The sequence below is a fragment of the Oncorhynchus keta genome, chromosome 28 (assembly GCF_023373465.1).
Source record: "Oncorhynchus keta strain PuntledgeMale-10-30-2019 chromosome 28, Oket_V2, whole genome shotgun sequence".
Taxonomy (NCBI): Eukaryota; Metazoa; Chordata; class Actinopteri; order Salmoniformes; family Salmonidae; genus Oncorhynchus; species Oncorhynchus keta.
The window spans coordinates 79,856,729-79,874,907 of NC_068448.1; the positions used below are offsets into that span (position 1 = coordinate 79,856,729).

The 18,179-nt window shown below is 49.6% G+C and overlaps 1 protein-coding gene and 1 long non-coding RNA gene across 9 annotated transcripts in view; one reads left to right on the top strand and one right to left on the bottom strand.

The window, feature by feature from the left end:
* Positions 1-423: 423 nt before the first annotated feature.
* Positions 424-18,179, top strand: part of LOC127912942 (retinol dehydrogenase 10-A) — a 25,317-nt gene continuing 7,561 nt past the window's right edge. For all 4 annotated transcript variants that reach the window (XM_052484072.1, XM_052484073.1, XM_052484074.1 and 1 more), the window contains exons 1-4: positions 424-1,280; positions 2,765-3,000; positions 15,343-15,441; positions 17,532-17,677. In XM_052484072.1, the coding sequence (XP_052340032.1) occupies positions 980-1,280; positions 2,765-3,000; positions 15,343-15,441; positions 17,532-17,677 (782 nt within the window). In that variant the 5' untranslated portion in view covers positions 424-979. The remainder of the gene's footprint in view (positions 1,281-2,764; positions 3,001-15,342; positions 15,442-17,531; positions 17,678-18,179) is intronic.
* Positions 17,988-18,179, bottom strand: part of LOC127912954 (uncharacterized) — a 1,927-nt gene continuing 1,735 nt past the window's right edge. For 3 of the 5 annotated variants that reach the window (XR_008084231.1, XR_008084228.1, XR_008084230.1), the window contains exon 3: positions 18,133-18,179. This exon is cut by the window's right edge and continues 44 nt beyond it. This is a non-coding gene — a long non-coding RNA (uncharacterized LOC127912954). The other 2 variants (XR_008084229.1, XR_008084227.1) reach the window with 2 other exon arrangements.

The following is an 18,179-nucleotide window of genomic DNA, read 5'->3' on the forward strand; positions in this document are numbered from 1 at the left end:
GGCTACCTACCTCCTCTACACTCTAACCACTAGGCTACCTTCCTCCTCTAACCACTAGGCTACCTGCCACCTCTACACTCTAACCACTTGGCTACCTGCCACCTTTACACTCTAACCACTTGGCTACCCTGCCTCCCCAAAATGTCTGACTGTTTTTTTTATTTTATTTTATTTAAAAAAGAAAAACAAAATGAGAAAAAAACGTCAATGGCTAATTGTTGAATAACACATGTTGTTACAACGTTTTCCCTCTCCCTTCATTCATCTGACAACACTTATGCAAAATTTCCCACAGGTGGCACAAGAGCGCTATAGTCCTCCTCCAGTTTCCACGACGCGCCTTCTGCTCTTATCTCAGGGATGATCTGACGTGTTCCGACGCGTCGTATTTCTGTCAGGCGCTCCGGACCCGGTCCTATAAGGGTCCATTGATGGGCAGACTGGTTCAGAAGCGCTTCAGCCACTGTTGTGTTCTGAGAGTAGGTGAAGGAAGGGCTGTCACTGCAACAGAGGGAAGGGCGCAACACACTGACAGTGTTTCTATTCGCGACTCCGTCCGAGCTGAATCTTTGCGGACTTGTGAAAGCTGAGACTCTGCGCGATCGAGAAGAAACTTTTGAAAAGCAGATAGCCTACATTTTATTTTTTATTTTATTTTTTAGGTTTGCGTTTATTGATTCAATTATTAGCTGATTTATTTTGCAGTCTTGGGATAATTTATTTAAGAAAAAGCCGTCTAATAGACCTTCTCTTTAAGGCGTTTTGAATTGACAGTATTCTGAGAGTTTTGTTTCAGAAACAACACAGGCTATATTAGTTTAATTCGTTTACTAGTCAGTTCGGTACATAGCTGAACATATCACAACTTTATAAGCTATAACTGACTTGTCATTCAAACCACAATAGGATAAAGAACTGTGCGTGCGCTTTCTATAAAAGTGTATCTCCGTTTTTAATTTATTTCATTATCTTGCTCAAGATGATGAATACGATGGTAATTCTTGCCGAGTTCTTTGTGGTCATTTTGAAAGTGCTCTGGGCTTTTGTTACCGCCGGGGCGAAATGGGTGGTGCGACCGAAGGAGAAGAGTGTAGCGGGACAGGTGTGTGTGATCACCGGGGCTGGAAGCGGTCTGGGTCGGCTGTTCGCCAAGGAGTTCGCTCGGAGACGGGCAGTATTGGTGCTGTGGGACATCAACAGCCAAAGCAACGAAGAGACGGCGGAGTTGGTACGGGAAATCTACCGAGAACTGGACAGTGAAACCCCGATGTCCAGAGACGGTGAGTTCGTTGCCTGAAAATATCTGTCACCGGACTTATTTTTCTGTCACCGGATACTTGCAGCACTTATTTTTCTCCTGTAGGCTACTGTACAGAGGCGGTCAGCTTGATAACGTCGTGTCTGGTCGGGGTCACCCTAGATGACATTGTTTATTCTATTGATCGCAACATTGTACAAACAAGATCGTATCCTGTTTAAACATTTAATGTTTTTAAGCCAACTATTTACTGTCGACTTTAGTTTATTATAATAGCACATTGCTGTAGCCTATTAGATCGGTAGCTGGGATGAAAAATTCTGCGGAGAACTTAACTTCGATCAGTAGCCTGCTCCGGTACTAAAGTCCGATAGCTCCCTGTCCAAAGTTATCACTCACTCTCTCTCTCTGTCTCTCACTCTCTCTCTCTCTGTCTCTCACTCTCTCTCTCTGTCTCTCACTCTCTCTCTCTGTCTCTCACTCTCTCTCTCACTCTCTCTGTCTCTGTCTCTGTCTCTCACTCTCTCTCTCTCTGTCTCTCACTCTCTCTCTCTGTCTCTGTCTCTCACTCTCACTCTCTCACTCTCACTCTCTCTCTCTCTGTCTCTCTCTCTCTGTCTCTCTCTCTCTGTCTCTCTCTGTCTCTCTCTCTCTCTCTCTCTCTCTCTCTCTCTCTCTCTCTCTCTCTCTCTCTCTCTCTCTCTCTCTCTCTCTCTCTCTCTGTCTCCCACTCTCTGTCTCTGTCTCTCTCTCTCTCTCTCTCTCTCTGTCTCTCTCTCTCTCTCTCTCTCTCTCTCTCTCTCTGTGTCTCCCACTCTCTCTCTCTCTCTGTCTCTCTCTCTCTGTGTCTCCCACTCTCTCTCTCTCTGTGTCTCCCACTCTCTCTCTCTGTGTGTCTCTCACTCTCTCTCTCTCTCTCTCTCTCTCTCTCTCTCTCTCTCTCTCTCTCTCTCTCTCTCTCTCTCTCTCTCTCTCTGTCTCCGCGTGTGTGTGGGTCTATGCGGTATTAGTGTAAAGAACGTCACGCTGCCTGCTTAGAGAGTACCACTTCGTCCTGATTCGGATCACACAGAACCCAGTAACGTTACCTCTGCCTTGCTAAGCACGTAACCGCCCTCCTGAAGCATCTTACCAGTCGGCGCAACGCGAAAAGTTATCTCGTCACTGGCGCAAGTGTGGGACACTTCGGGCAGTGCACGTTTCACACATCCCCATACGGATACTAGTATAGCACAAGGAGATGAAATGTTTCGGGGTTTTATTTTAGCCGACCTACCACCACATCTAGAGGGCTGAAAATTATACATTCCAGAACTGTTGCAAAGCAAATCTAAAGTTCAGACTTTTCCATAAACCTTTAAAATGATTTTCGATGGCTTGATTTTAAATGTTTTTTTTTTTTTTATTACTTTGATTTGCACTGCTTTGGCTGTCTGTCTGTAGTCCAGTGCCGCTGTGCTGTCGTCCGTTCTCACTCCCCCCCCCCCCCCCTCTCTCTCACTCCAGGCGCAGTTGGAGGGTTAGAAGAGATCCCTCCCTTCCAGCCGCAGGTGTACACGTACGTGTGTGACGTGGGCAAGCGGGAGAGTGTGTACTCCACGGCGGAGAAGGTGCGTCGGGAGGTGGGCAACGTGGACATGTTAATAAACAACGCTGGCGTGGTCTCTGGTCACCATCTCCTGGAGTGTCCTGACGAGCTGATCGAACGCACCATGCGGGTCAACTGCCACGCACACTTCTGGGTGAGTCCCCCATCCCTGTCCCTCATACCTACTGTCATCCCTGTCCCCCGTACCTACTGTCATCCCTGTCCCCCGTACCTACTGTCATCCCTGTCCCCTGTACCTACTGTCATCCCTGTCCCCCGTACCTACTGTCATCCCTGTCCCCCATACCTACTGTCATCCCTGTCCCTCGTACCTACTGTCATCCCTGTCCCTCGTACCTACTGTCATCCCTGTCCCTCGTACCTACTGTCATCCCTGTCCCTCGTACCTACTGTCATCCCTGTCCCCATACCTACTGTCATCCCTGTCCCCATACCTACTGTCATCCCTGTCCCTCATACCTACTGTCATCCCTGTTCCCATACCTACTGTACTGTCATCCCGGTCCCCATACCTACTGTCATCCCTGTCCCCATACCAACTGTCATCCTTGTCCCTCATACCTACTCTACTGTCATCCCTGTCCTTCATACCTACTGTCATCCCTGTCCCCCGTACCTGCTGTCATCCCTGTCCCCCGTACCTGCTGTCATCCCTGTCCCCTGTACCTGCTGTCATCCCTGTCCCCCGTACCTACTGTCATCCCTGTCCCCCGTATCTACTATCATCCCTGTCCCTCATACCTACTCTACTGTCATCCCTGTCCCCCAACCTGTCATCCCTATCCCCCGTACCTGTCATCCCTGTCCCCCGTACCTACTGTCATCCCTGTCCCCGTACCTACTGTCATCCCTGTCCCCCGTACCTACTGTCATCCCTGTCCCCTGTCCCCCATACCTGTCATCCCTATCCCCCGTCCTACCTGTCATCCCTGTCCCCCGTACCTACTGTCATCCCTGTCCCCCGTACCTACTGTCATCCCTGTCCCCCGTACCTACTGTCATCCCTGTCCCCATACCTACTGTACTGTCATCCCTGTCCCCCGTACCTACTGTCATCCCTGTCCCCCGTACCTGCTGTCATCCCTGTCCCCCGTACCTACTGTCATCCCTGTCCCCCGTACCTGCTGTCATCCCTGTCCCCCGTACCTGCTGTCATCCCTGTCCCCCGTACCTGCTGTCATCCCTGTCCCCCGTACCTACTGTCATCTGAATCAGTATCACCTTCATTACATTAACATGAACCATCAATGGGTGGTGAAATGGTGTTTAAAGTCCTTTTAGTTTTTATAGTTGTATTTTTCCTTTTGTCATTGAAATAACTTGGCCGTGTTGTCAAGGACCCGCGTAGTTTAAAACATCTATAAGGACCCGCGTAGTTTAAAACATCTATAAGGACCTGTGTAGTTTAAAACATCTATAAGGACCTGCGTAGTTTAAAACATCTATAAGGACCTGCGTAGTTTAAAACATCTATAAGGACCCGCGTAGTTTAAAACATCTATAAGGACCTGCGTAGTTTAAAACATCTATAAGGACCCGCGTAGTTTAAAACATCTATAAGGACCCCCGTAGTTTAAAACATCTATAAGTTTAAAACATCTATAAGGACCCGCGTAGTTTAAAACATCTATAAGGACCCGCGTAGTTTAAAACATCTATAAGGACCCCCGTAGTTTAAAACATCTATAAGTTTAAAACATCTATAAGGACCCGCGTAGTTTAAAACATCTATAAGGACCCGCGTAGTTTAAAACATCTATAAGGACCCACATAGTTTAAAACATCCATAAGTTTAAAACATCTATAAGGACCCGCGTAGTTTAAAACATCTATAAGGACCCGCGTAGTTTAAAACATCTATAAGGACCTGCGTAGTTTAAAACATCTATAAGGACCCGCATAGTTTAAAACATCCATAAGTTTAAAACATCTATAAGGACCCGCGTAGTTTAAAACTCTTTGCTGCTCTTGACAGCTTTTTATAGGAATGCTTCTTCATAATGTGTGTGCCGAAATCTGGTTCATTTAAGGGGTGCATGGTAAATGACCATAAATAGTTACTCTGTATCTTCAGTCTGTGCAGAACAGCTCTCCTCTCCCAACCTGAGAGAGAGAAAGAGAAAGAGAGAGAGAGAGAGAGATGTTGGGTTTGATGTTACAACTGAAGACAGCTGTTTGGCAGGCAGAAAAAGAGCTAGTGTTCCAAAATTGCACCCTATTCCCTAGTAGTGCACTACTTCTAACCAGAGCCCTATGGACCCTGGTCAAAAGTAGTGCACTCTATAGGGAACCATTTGGAACAGAGAGACTTCTCCATTTGTTTTCCCTCTTCCTCGCCTGCCAACATGAATATTTATCTTCAAGACTAGATGAACCTCGGAGATGACGGAGAATGCACACATCTCACACACACACATCTCTGTCCTCGTTGTAGTGATGAACGGGATACTTTACAAAATGTACGCAGGCAAACGATCTGTACCGTCTACACACACACACACACACACACAATCTGCTTGACCAGAGTAGTTAATTAAAAACCCATTTGAAAGGGCACATCCTGTCTGCAGGGTGGGGATGTGAGGAGGGTGGGTGGGGGTCGCTTGTTTTTATTAGGCCCCCCAACCCTCTAATTAAGCTCATGTTAGTAAACGAGTCCATTCTGGGGGGTGCGTAGAGCATTGTTGAGATGACCACCCCTGTGGTGAGGCAGTTGTGATGGGGGGGGCAATTTGTTCAGAAACCTGCAGAAAGCCAACTCCCTCCAAAAGAACCAGGAGGCTCTTTTACGGCACAGCTTGACTAGGTTGCGTTACACTCACAATCGGCCATATTTGTTTGTGTCACGTGGAGGCGATGAACACGGTGCGCTGGTTGAATGGAGTGTTTGTTTGCCAAATGGCTTTGAGTGGAGAAACAGTCTGTTTCATTGTCAATCACCCCATATGATGTGATTCTATATAAGTTGAGCATGAACAGTCTCTTGTCTGTCCAATGTGCCACGTACCTATTAACTTAGTGAAGATCCCCTGGGTCATGTAGGAGACAGGTTATCTATGACCCACCTATTAACTTAGTGAAGATCCCCTGGGTCATGTAGGAGACAGGTTATCTATGACCCACCTATTAACTTAGTGAAGATCCCCTGGGTCATGTAGGAGACAGGTTATCTATGACCCACCTATTAACTTAGTGAAGATCCCCTGGGTCATGTAGGAGACAGGTTATCTATGACCCACCTATTAACTTAGTGAAGATCCCCTGGGTCATGTAGGAGACAGGTTATCTATGACCCACCTATTAACTTAGTGAAGATCCCCTGGGTCATGTAGGAGACAGGTTATCTATGACCCACCTATTAACTTAGTGAAGATCCCCTGGGTCATGTAGGAGACAGGTTATCTATGACCCACCTATTAACTTAGTGAAGATCCCCTGGGTCATGTAGGAGACAGGTTATCTATGACCCACCTATTAACTTAGTGAAGATCCCCTGGGTCATGTAGGAGACAGGTTATAGACTGCCTCTCCCCAGCCCCACTCCTCCTCAGCTCTGTTACCGTTAGGTTATGTCTCAAATTGCACCCTATTCTCTATACATGGGGTGCACTAAAATAGGGAATAGGGTGCACTAAAATAGGGAATAGGGTGCACTAAAATAGGGAATAGGGTGCCCTTTCGAATCCTGTGGTGTGGTAGTAGATTCTCATTAAGGCTTCTCCTGCTTTTGTTTTCTCTTGTTCTGTGCAGAGGGAGAGAGGGGGAGGGAGAGAGGGGGAGAGAGGGGGATGGAGGGGGGGGAGGAGGGAGGAGGGGGAGGGAGGGGAGGGAGAGGGGGGAGGGAGGGAGGGGGGAGGGAGGGGGGGGAGGGGGAGGGAGGGAGGAGGGAGGGGGGGGGAGGGAGGGAGAGAGGGGAGGGAGGGAGGAGGGAGAGAGGGGGAGGGAGAGAGGGGGGAGGGAGGAGGGAGGAGGAGGGGGAGGGAGAGGGAGAGGGAGAGAGGGGGAGAGAGGGGGAGGGAGGGGGAGAGGGGAGATGAAAGCAGGGCCTAATGAATATGGACAGACCAGTATGTCAGAATGGAGGATGTGGTTCATTAAAGATGCCAGCTGGATGAATAGAGCTTTGGACCAACTTGGGAACCTGTCGGCTGAGTCCCAAATGGCCCTCTGCTCTCTATCTGGTGTACCGTAAGGCTCTCGTCAGAAGTAGTGCACTACATAGTCCCGCAGAGCTCCTCTCTTACACAAACACGCTGCTGCCGTAGACCACCTGCATGTAGGGAGATTATCCTGTGTTGGTAGGGGACAGATTATCCTGTGTTGGTAGGGGACAGATTATCCTGTGTTGGTAGGGTACAGATTATCCTGTGTGTTGGGTTGGTAGGGTGCAGATTATCCTGTGTTGGTAGGGTGCAGATTATCCTGTGTTGGTAGGGTACAGATTATCCTGTGTGTTGTGTTGGTAGGGGACAGATTATCCTGTGTGTTGGGTTGGTAGGGTGCAGATTATCCTGTGTTGGTAGGGTGCAGATTATCCTGTGTGTTGGGTTGGTAGGGTACATCTTATCCTGTGTGTTGTGTTGGTAGGGTACAGATTATCCTGTGTTGGTAGGGTACAGATTATCCTGTGTGTTGTGTTGGTAGGGGACAGATTATCCTGTGTGCTGTGTTGGTAGGGTACAGATTATCCTGTGTTGGTAGGGTACAGATTATGTGTTGGTAGGGTACAGATTATCCTGTGTTGGTAGGGTACAGATTATCCTGTGTGTTGTGTTGGTAGGGGACAGATTATCCTGTGTGCTGTGTTGGTAGGGTACAGATTATCCTGTGTTGGTAGGGTACAGATTATGTGTTGGTAGGGTACAGATTATCCTGTGTTGGTAGGGTACAGATTATCCTGTGTGTTGTGTTGGTAGGGGACAGATTATCCTGTGTGTTGTGTTGGTAGGGTACAGATTATCCTGTGTTGGTAGGTTGCAGATTATCCTGTGTGTTGTGTTGGTAGGGGACAGATTATCCTGTGTTGGTAGGGTACAGATTATCCTGTGTGTTGTGTTGGTAGGGTACAGATTATCCTGTGTGTTGTGTTGGTAGGGTACAGATTATCCTGTGTGTTGTGTTGGTAGGGTACAGATTATCCTGTGTTGGTAGGGTACAGATTATCCTGTGTTGGTAGGGTACAGATTATCCTGTGTGTTGTGTTGGTAGGGTACAGATTATCCTGTGTTGGTAGGGTACAGATTATCCTGTGTTGGTAGGGTACAGATTATCCTGTGTGTTGGGTTGGTAGGGTACAGATTATCCTGTGTGTTGTGTTGGTAGGGTACAGATTATCCTGTGTTGGTAGGGTACAGATTATCCTGTGTGTTGGGTTGGTAGGGTACAGATTATCCTGTGTGTTGTGTTGGTAGGGTACAGATTATCCTGTGTTGGTAGGGTACAGATTATCCTGTGTGTTGGGTTGGTAGGGTACAGGTATATAGGGTTCATCCATACCACGAGACAACAACTAATGCGATTTCGGGCTCGTCATATATTTATATATATATTAGTTTGAGGACGTTAAAACTAGTTTGTTGCTTTTAAAACTGTATACTCGGTGGTTTCTTCTCGTGTTTGCCAGAAATAACAGATGAAAATCAGGGAAAGTGGTCCAGTTGTTGTGTCAGTTTACAGAGAGACTGTTTTCTCGTCTCTCTGCTTTGGCCATAAACCGCCTGTTGTCTATTCTAACTTGATGTTTTCTGAACAGGAAAATAATAAAGAAATTCTCCAGAAGTCTCCATTCTGTATATTTTCTTTCTACGACATTTTGATTATTATTGAGCCAACTAATATCCTGCAGGCTGGCAGTAGCTTGGCCCACCCAGGGTAACAGTTGTGAATGATTATCAGATAACTGCTACCCCTAAAGCACATAGTCTGGGCCTCTCCTTTGTGACAGCTATCACATCTCTGCATCTTTGCACGCTGAATGACGCTCAAGTCTGGCCCTGAGAGTGAAGTTTGAAGTCTTCCTCTCCTTCACTGGCCTCTCAACCAGCACCGACCTCCCGTCTTCTCCCATCTCTTCCTCCCCTCCCGTCTTCTCCCATCTCTTCCTCCCCTCCCGTCTTCTCCCATCTCTTCCTCCCCTCCCGTCTTCTCCCATCTCTTCCTCCCCTCCCGTCTTCTCCCATCTCTTCCTCCCCTCCCGTCTTCTCCCATCTCTTCCTCCCCTCCCGTCTTCTCCCATCTCTTCCTCCCCTCCCGTCTCCTCTCCTCCCATCTCTTCCTCCCCTCCCGTCTCCTCCCCTCCCATCTCTTCCTCCCCTCCCATCTCTTCCTCCCCTCCCGTCTCCCTCCTCCCATCTCTTCCTCCCCTCCCATCTCTTCCTCCCCTCCCATCTCTTCCTCCCCTCCCATCTCTTCCTCCCCTCCCATCTCTTCCTCCCCTCCCGTCTCCTCCCCTCCCATCTCTTCCTCCCCGCCCTGATCCAACGTGACCTGGCAGGTGGTTCCCTGCTCTGACTCCAACTAAAACGCTCCAAGTGTAGAAACTGTAGAGGGAGACTAAGGGGCAAGTCCAGATGGGAGAAGGAGAGGCTATTTCTTTAACATGTGTCTGAGGGTTTGCCTGCGTGTGTTGTGGGAATGCAGCTCCGATAGTGACGCGAGCAGGAAGTGGGTGGGTTATCTAAGCATGAGTCTGCCAGACTGTTAACACACAGTGCTCTCCTCCTAGGGCCCCTGGTGGCTCCCGTTATCCCCAAGGCCTGATTCAGAGGGCCCGGCCCAGGATGGGAGTCACCGGGTCCAGCTCTGACCATTCGGTCACGGATCAGCCGGCGCTGACTCAGATCTCTGGCGCTTTCACTTTCCTGTGTTGAAGGGAGGAGGAGGGGGGGGGGGTGTACTCCTTTATTGACTTGATGATGCCTGATAACTCAACAGCTGGCCTGGTAGTGTTAAGAAAATGGGAGTAGATGGACACACACGAACACACACACACACACACACACACACGAACACACACACACGAACACACACACGAACACACACACGAACACACACACACGAACACACACACACGAACACACACACACACACACACACACGAACACACACACACGAACACACGAACACACGAACACACACACACACACACACACACACACACACACACACACACACGAACACACACACTCGGAGTAAGTGGATATGGAACGTTCTGGCTGGAGTCCAGAGAGGAGGTACAGAGTTTTCCGCCTTGAATTAAGATTAAGTAGTGAAAAATAACTATAGATATCACTGTACTATAGATATAGTATAGATATATATATACTATAGATATAGTATCACTGACACAATCTTAATCAGGGTATTCAGTGTGTGTGATGCAGTGTCCCTCCCATCTCAGTACCCATGTCGTGGGACGCTCCGTGGAGAATGGCATGGTGGGAAACCAAAAAGGAGCGCGAACAGGAAAAGGAAGGTCGTCACTTCCTCCAGGCTAGATTAGACGAGAGGCTAATGGTCAGCTGCTGTCTGAACCACTTAATGTGACAATTGGTTTATTGTCTAAGGATAATGGGCTTGACGTGATGCCAAGTGGCAGGAGCCAAGTCCCCCCCTCCCTGCATTCCTGCCCGGCCCAGAGAAAGGAGGCAGAAGGGTCAGACTTGACTGGTTTTATATGAGCCCAGGGCACCTGTAGGCTGGCTGACTGGTTTTATATGGGCCCAGGGCACCTGTAGGCTGGCTGACTGGTTTTATATGGGCCCAGGGCACCTGTAGGCTGGCTGACTGGTTTTATATGGGCCCCCTTGGGCCCAGGGCACCTGTAGGCTGGCTGGCTGGTTTTATATGGGCCCCCTTGGGCCCAGGGCACCTGTAGGCTGGCTGACTGGCTGGCTGGTTTTATATGGGCCCCCTTGGGCCCAGGGCACCTGTAGGCTGGCTGACTGGCTGGCTGGTTTTATATGGGCCCCCTTGGGCCCAGGGCACCTGTAGGCTGGCTGACTGGCTGGGCTGGCTGGTTTTATATGGGCCCCCTTGGGCCCAGGGCACCTGTAGGCTGGCTGACTGGCTGGGCTGGCTGGTTTTATATGGGCCCAGGGCACCTGTAGGCTGGCTGACTGGCTGGGCTGGCTGGTTTTATATGGGCCCAGGGCACCTGTAGGCTGGCTGGCTGGCTGGCTGGGCTGGGCTACGCTACACTGGCTAGGCTGGGCTGGGCTACGCTACGCTACACTGGCTAGGCTGGGCTGGGCTATGCTACGCTACACTGGCTGGGCTGGGCTACGCTACACTGGCTACGCTGGGCTAACACTGTCCTATTCAGGAAGGGAAGAGTACTGCTGTCCTATTCAGGAAGGGAAGAGTACTGCTCTCCTATTCAGGAAGGGAAGAGTACTGCTCTCCTATTCAGGAAGGGAAGAGTACTGCTCTCCTATTCAGGAAGGGAAGAGTACTGCTCTCCTATTCAGGAAGGGAAGAGTACTGCTCTCCTATTCAGGAAGGGAAGAGTACTGCTCTCCTATTCAGGAAGGGAAGAGTACTGCTCTCCTATTCAGGAAGGGAAGAGTACTGCTCTCCTATTCAGGAAGGGAAGAGTACTGCTCTCCTATTCAGGAAGGGAAGAGTACTAGTCTCCTATTCAGGAAGGGAAGAGTACTAGTCTCCTATTCAGGAAGGGAAGAGTACTAGTCTCCTATTCAGGAAGGGAAGAGTACTGCTCTCCTATTCAGGAAGGGAAGAGTACTGCTCTCCTATTCAGGGAGGGAAGAGTACTGCTCTCCTATTCAGGAAGGGAAGAGTACTGCTCTCCTATTCAGGAAGGGAAGAGTACTGCTCTCCTATTCAGGAAGGGAAGAGTACTGCTCTCCTATTCAGGAAGGGAAGAGTACTGCTCTCCTATTCAGGAAGGGAAGAGTACTGCTCTCCTATTCAGGAAGGGAAGAGTACTGCTCTCCTATTCAGGAAGGGAAGAGTACTGCTCTCCTATTCAGGAAGGGAAGAGTACTGCTCTCCTATTCAGGAAGGGAAGAGTACTGCTCTCCTATTCAGGAAGGGAAGAGTACTGCTCTCCTATTCAGGAAGGGAAGAGTACTGCTGTCCTATTCAGGAAGGGAAGAGTACTGCTGTCCTATTCAGGAAGGGAAGAGTACTGCTGTCCTATTCAGGAAGGGAAGAGTACTGCTCTCCTATTCAGGAAGGGAAGAGTACTGCTCTCCTATTCAGGAAGGGAAGAGTACCGTGAAGTTGCCGTGAGGTTTTTGTCGTGGAGTTTCAGGGAAAGAGAATGGACTATGGTCCTACTAAGGGTTTAATGAGTTGTTTTCTATGCATGAATGATGTCATAATGAAGCAAATGAAGGATGATGCCCTTTTTTGGATGGCCGTTGTAATAATGCACATCCCATGATGCCCACACCGTACAGACACAACACCTGACTGTGTGCTTCTTCCACTCGCAACCTCTTCAAGAATCCGCTTCTGTTGCTATGACGACACAAACCCTCCACTTCCTCCAAGCCGCAATTAATACAGCAATGTCCTTATGGGTGTTTATTTTTTATTTTTATACCAAGGACATTGTGGTTCTGTCTCCAGCCTCCGGTTAAGGTTGGTCCTTCTAATTAAATCACCATCTGGCCTTTCTCTAACATTTGTTCATATTCCTGTTGGTCAGACGCTAGCACTAATGCACTCTGACACCCCAGCTGCGAGCAGCTTTGTGTGGGCAAGATTGTCTTCGAGGTATGTAGCAATTAGAGGCAGGCAGCGGGCTAAGGGGCCCGGGAGGCCGAGTGGCTCTGTTGGGTAATTAAGTGGAACTGAGAGCGTTGAGGCCCAATTACGGACCTCTCTGATGTAAGACATGAGCCCCTGGTCGCTTTCACACGTTTTGTGTCAGAGGTCGATGGAGGTCGCGGCCGACACTCCTGAGAAGCAGGGCATCATGGGAGGGCTGGGGCGTAGAGTGGTCACGGTTTTGCCTGCTATACGTATAGCCAGGAGGTTTGCCTTCATGGCCATTTAACTTAACTAGATATAGAATCACAAGTCTTGGAACTATCAAAGACGGTCAACTCAGGACGACTTCACGTTAGTTCGTCTCACTTACATCTCTGACCTCACAGTTCGGCCTTGAAAGACAGATCTTTAACAATATTAGTTTCCCAGTCATGTCTGATGTACCTGTCCTGATGACAGGTAGGCCCAGTCATGTCTGATACACCTGTCCTGATGACAGGTAGGCCCAGTCATGTCTGATACACCTGTCCTGATGACAGGTAGGCCCAGTCATGTCTGAATCACCTGTCCTGATGACAGGTAGGCCCAGTCATGTCTGATACACCTGTCCTGATGACAGGTAGGCCCAGTCATGTCTGAGTCACCTGTCCTGATGACAGGTAGGCCCGGTCATGTCTGAGTCACCTGTCCTGATGACAGGTAGGCCCGGTCATGTCTGACTCACCTGTCCTGATGACAGGTAGGCCCGGTCATGTCTGACTCACCTGTCCTGATGACAGGTAGGCCCAGTCCTGTCTGATGTACCTGTTGACGCATAGCCCTACTCACCCACCGCCATCTTGGCACGCATAGCCCTACTCACCGACCGCCATCTTGGCACGCATAGCCCTACTCACCGACCGCCATCTTGGCACGCATAGCCCTACTCACCGACCGCCATCTTGGCACGCATAGCCCTACTCACCGACCGCCATCTTGGCACGCATAGCCCTACTCACCGACCGCCATCTTGGCACGCATAGCCCTACTCACCGACCGCCATCTTGGCACGCATAGCCCTACTCACCAACCGCCATCTTGGCACGCATAGCCCTACTCACCCACCGCCATCTTGGCACGCATAGCCCTACTCACCGACCGCCATCTTGGCACGGAGAGGCCTGTCTCCACTCCTTGCCTGGCCTGCTGAGGAAACCGCGATGGTTCTACCTCAACTACTACTCAATCTTAGGATTGCATCCTCCCTATATATAGTCCAACTACTGTTGAGCAGGGCCCGTTGGGCTCTGAAAGAAACCGGATGCTATTTGAGTCTAGGAGCTCCCAGTCTCCTCTGGTGTTACATGTTTACATCCTTAAATCCTAACCTTAGACGTTAGAGGGAAGTCTCAAAAAAACTGACCTGAGATCAGCTTTCTAGGGGGCAACTTCGCCCTACTCCCCATCTCAGCACCTCACTGACTGTAGTTGCATTAGCTGCCGTACCGACTGAGTCTGTCCGCTCTCTGTCCCCTATCGCTCTGGGGATTGTTCCCCTGGACCACTGCAGAGCGTGGACAGAGGTTGAATTGCATTGTGGTCCTTGGTGAGTGAACAGGGGGGGGGGGGCTGTGATTGGTTCTGTCAGCGAGGTTTTTAAAGCTGGGCACAGCGTTGGGTACTGGACCTGTGTGGGAAAAGAACAGACTCGTACAGTAAACCATCTCTCTTCTCTTGTCTCTCTCTCTCCACTGTGGGTGTGTGATCTGTCTCTCTCTCCTCTGTGGGTGTGTGATCTGTCTCTCTCTCTCCTCTGTGGGTGTGTGATCTGTCTCTCTCTCCTCTGTGGGTGTGTGTGATCTGTCTCTCTCTCCTCTGTGGGTGTGTGTGATCTGTCTCTCTCTCTCCTCTGTGGGTGTGTGATCTGTCTCTCTCTCCTCTGTGGGTGTGTGTGATCTGTCTCTCTCTCCTCTGTGGGTGTGTGTGATCTGTCTCTCTCTCCTCTGTGGGTGTGTGATCTGTCTCTCTCTCCTCTGTGGGTGTGTGTGATCTGTCTCTCTCTCTCCTCTGTGGGTGTGTGTGATCTGTCTCTCTCTCCTCTGTGGGTGTGTGATCTGTCTCTCTCTCCTCTGTGGGTGTGTGATCTGTCTCTCTCTCTCCTCTGTGGGTGTGTGTGATCTGTCTCTCTCTCCTCTGTGGGTGTGTGTGATCTGTCTCTCTCTCCTCTGTGGGTGTGTGATCTGTCTCTCTCTCCTCTGTGGGTGTGTGATCTGTCTCTCTCTCCTTGTCGTTGAATATCTGTTCCTTTCTACATTAAATTCACAGGGAAGCCGTTAATACCCAAACTCACTAAGTTACAGCTCTAGTAACATCACTCTGCCTGTTTTATGAAAGTCAATTCAAAGAGTCTCTCTCTTTCTCTGATCACCACAGGGAGAGAGGTAGAGAGAGGTAGAGAGAGGTAGAGAGAGGTAGAGAGAGAGGTAGAGAGAGGTAGAGAGAGAGGTAGAGAGAGAGGTAGAGAGAGAGGTAGAGAGAGAGGTAGAGAGAGAGGTAGAGAGGTAGGAGGTAGAGAGAGAGAGGTAGAGGTAGAGAGAGAGAGGTAGAGGTAGAGGTAGAGGTAGAGAGAGGTAGAGGGAGAGAGAGGTAGAGGGAGAGAGAGCGAGAGCATCAAAAGGCTTTGACAGAGACAAACTGCAACAGTAAACTAACCCTCCCTTCCCCTCTCCCCTCTTCCCTTCCCCTCTCCCCGATGCAGACCACCAAGGCCTTCCTTCCCAAGATGTTGGAGCTGAACCACGGCCACATTGTGACGGTTGCCAGCTCTCTGGGGCTGTTCAGCACAGCTGGTGTGGAGGTGAGTTACTGCCCGTGATGGAGACTCTCTGCAGTTATACTATGTAGTGCCATCTACAGCTCTGTAGCTGTGGGGGGGGCTGTTATGGGGCCCTCTGTCTGTAGCTGGGGGGGGTCTGGGGGGCCTGTTATGGGGCCCTCTGTCTGTAGCTGGGGGGTCTGGGGGGCCTGTTATGGGGGCCTCTGTCTGTAGCTGGGGGGGGCCTGTTATGGGGCCCTCTGTCTGTAGCTGGGGGGGGGGGGGGTCTGGGGGGCCTGTTATGGGGCCCTCTGTCTGTAGCTGGGGGTGTGGAGGGCCCTTGGCTCTGAGGGAAGAACAGGCTGACAGGTCTCTGCGGGAGAGAGACATCTTCATCAGGCTCTTTGTGAAACCATCACAGCTCTCTCAGTAATCACGGCGGTTCACTGTAAATGGAGGTGATTTTGTTTTCGCTTAAAAAATTTAAAAAAAAGATTTTTTTTCCGGTCCTCTTTCGTCCAGGCCCCTCACCGTTTTCTTTTTGTCTGTTATCTGAGTCAGTGTTAAAAGGATTTTCTGTGGTCATTTGTCCTGGGGACAATAAGAAGAGTGGCTGTAGCTGTCACTCTGTTGTGTGTTCCAGAGAAGCCTTCTAGAATGCTTTTTAATATTCTAGAACACATGGACTCCCTCTTTAATGAGTGGGCAGGAAGGAACTCATTCTTAATGATTTAGTTGTTCTACAAAGGGACTGGAACACAGTCCAGGTTCTTGCTACCCTATTATACTTTCCTATAAATGTCTTGAATGTGATTTTCTTTTTGTGGCAGGAGAGAGTATTTATTTAGGAGCCATAGTCTGCCAGGCTTGTCACGTGGGCACAGTCACATCACCCTTATCCTCTCTCTGTTTCTCCACAATGCATCTGTGTTGGCCCAAGCTGGGGTTTTATTTTTTTAAAGATTAGTTCCTGGGTGAACCACATCAAACCTTCCCAGCCCAGCGCCTGCAGGGCCCGTACCCTCCCCCCCTCCCCCCTCCCTCCCTCCCTCCCTCCCTCCCATGACTCTACCCAACACTGGTCTGTCTGATGAAGGGCGACAGAATGCTAAATAAACTGTCAAAGGGACTGTAGAGATTTGGAGGAGTGGGGAGTGTTTTTGTGGTGTGTTTTCAAATGCCATTATATTTCCTATATAGTGCACTACTTTTGACTAGGGCCCCATAGGGAGTCCCAATAGGTTTCTGATCACAAGTAGTGCACTATATAGGGACGAAGGGCGCCCTTTGGGACGTATCTGTGTCGCTAACAGGAAGTAGAACCCAGCCTGCGAGGGAGCGGGTGATAATGTTCTGTCATTACTGCAGTGCGGTCAGGTGTTAAACACACTCTGTTTAAAAGCAGAGGGACCTGTGGAGATATAACCCACTGGGTACAGACGTCAGTTCAATGTCTAACGTCAAACTAAACTGAAATGTCATTGGATTTAGGTTCAAAAGTTGGGTCAATTTTTATTTATTTTAAATAATCTGTTGTTGTTTTTGTTTGGGGGGGGGGGTTGAAATGCCGTGGAAACAACGTTGATTCAACCAGTTTAGGCCCAATCGGAAGAACCAGACAACCACTCGCAGCACGATCGGCCACAATGGAAGCCAAGCTGTCGCTCTAGGGGTTTTAAATGGGGTACCCGTTGTGTCCATAGAGAGAGAATGTAATAGAAGCCAAGCTGTCGCTCTAGGGGTTTTAAACGGGGTACCCGTTGTGTCCATAGAGAGAGAATGTAATAGAAGCCAAGCTGTCGCTCTAGGGGTTTTAAACGGGGTACCCGTTGTGTCCATAGAGAGAGAATGTAATAGAAGCCAAGCTGTCGCTCTAGGGGTTTTAAACGGGGTACCCGTTGTGTCCATAGAGAGACAATGTAATACAACGGACTTGGAACCTCTGACCTTGGCAATTGGACTAGTAAACCCATAAGGGACAGTCAGAATGGCCGCCAGTCCACTCAGTATGGCGCCATTGACCTAAAACGGTGACGCCTGTTCTATTCCAGTGTAACCCTAGGGTTGTGTCTTTACTCCAGTGTGATCGCTACACAGGATTTAACACCTTTTCCTCTCATGACCCCCTGTAGGATTACTGCGCCAGTAAGTTCGGGGCCATCGGCTTCCACGAGTCGCTGAGCCACGAGATCAAGGCTTCGGATAAGGACGGCATTAAGATGACGCTGGTGTGTCCCTACCTGGTGGAGACGGGCATGTTCCAAGGCTGCAGGATAAGGTGAGACATCAATCAACCAATCAGACAGACAGACGTGATCCATTATGTTTCACATCCATCAACCAATCAGACAGACAGACGTGATCCATTATGTTTCACATCCATCAACCAATCAGATAGACAGACCTTGTGTATTGGGACTGTACAGGGAGAGAGATGACCTGGTGTAATGGGACTGTACAGGGAGAGAGATGACCTGGTGTAATGGGACTGTACAGGGAGAGAGATGACCTGGTGTAATGGGACTGTACAGGGAGAGAGATGACCTGGTGTAATGGGACTGTACAGGGAGAGAGATGACCTGGTGTAATGGGACTGTACAGGGAGAGGGATGACCTGGTGTACTGGGACTGTACAGGGAGAGAGATGACCTGGTGTACTGGGACTGTACAGGGAGAGAGATGACCTGGTGTAATGGGACTGTACAGGGAGAGGGATGACCTGGTGTACTGGGACTGTACAGGGAGAGAGATGACCTGGTGTACTGGGACTGTACAGGGAG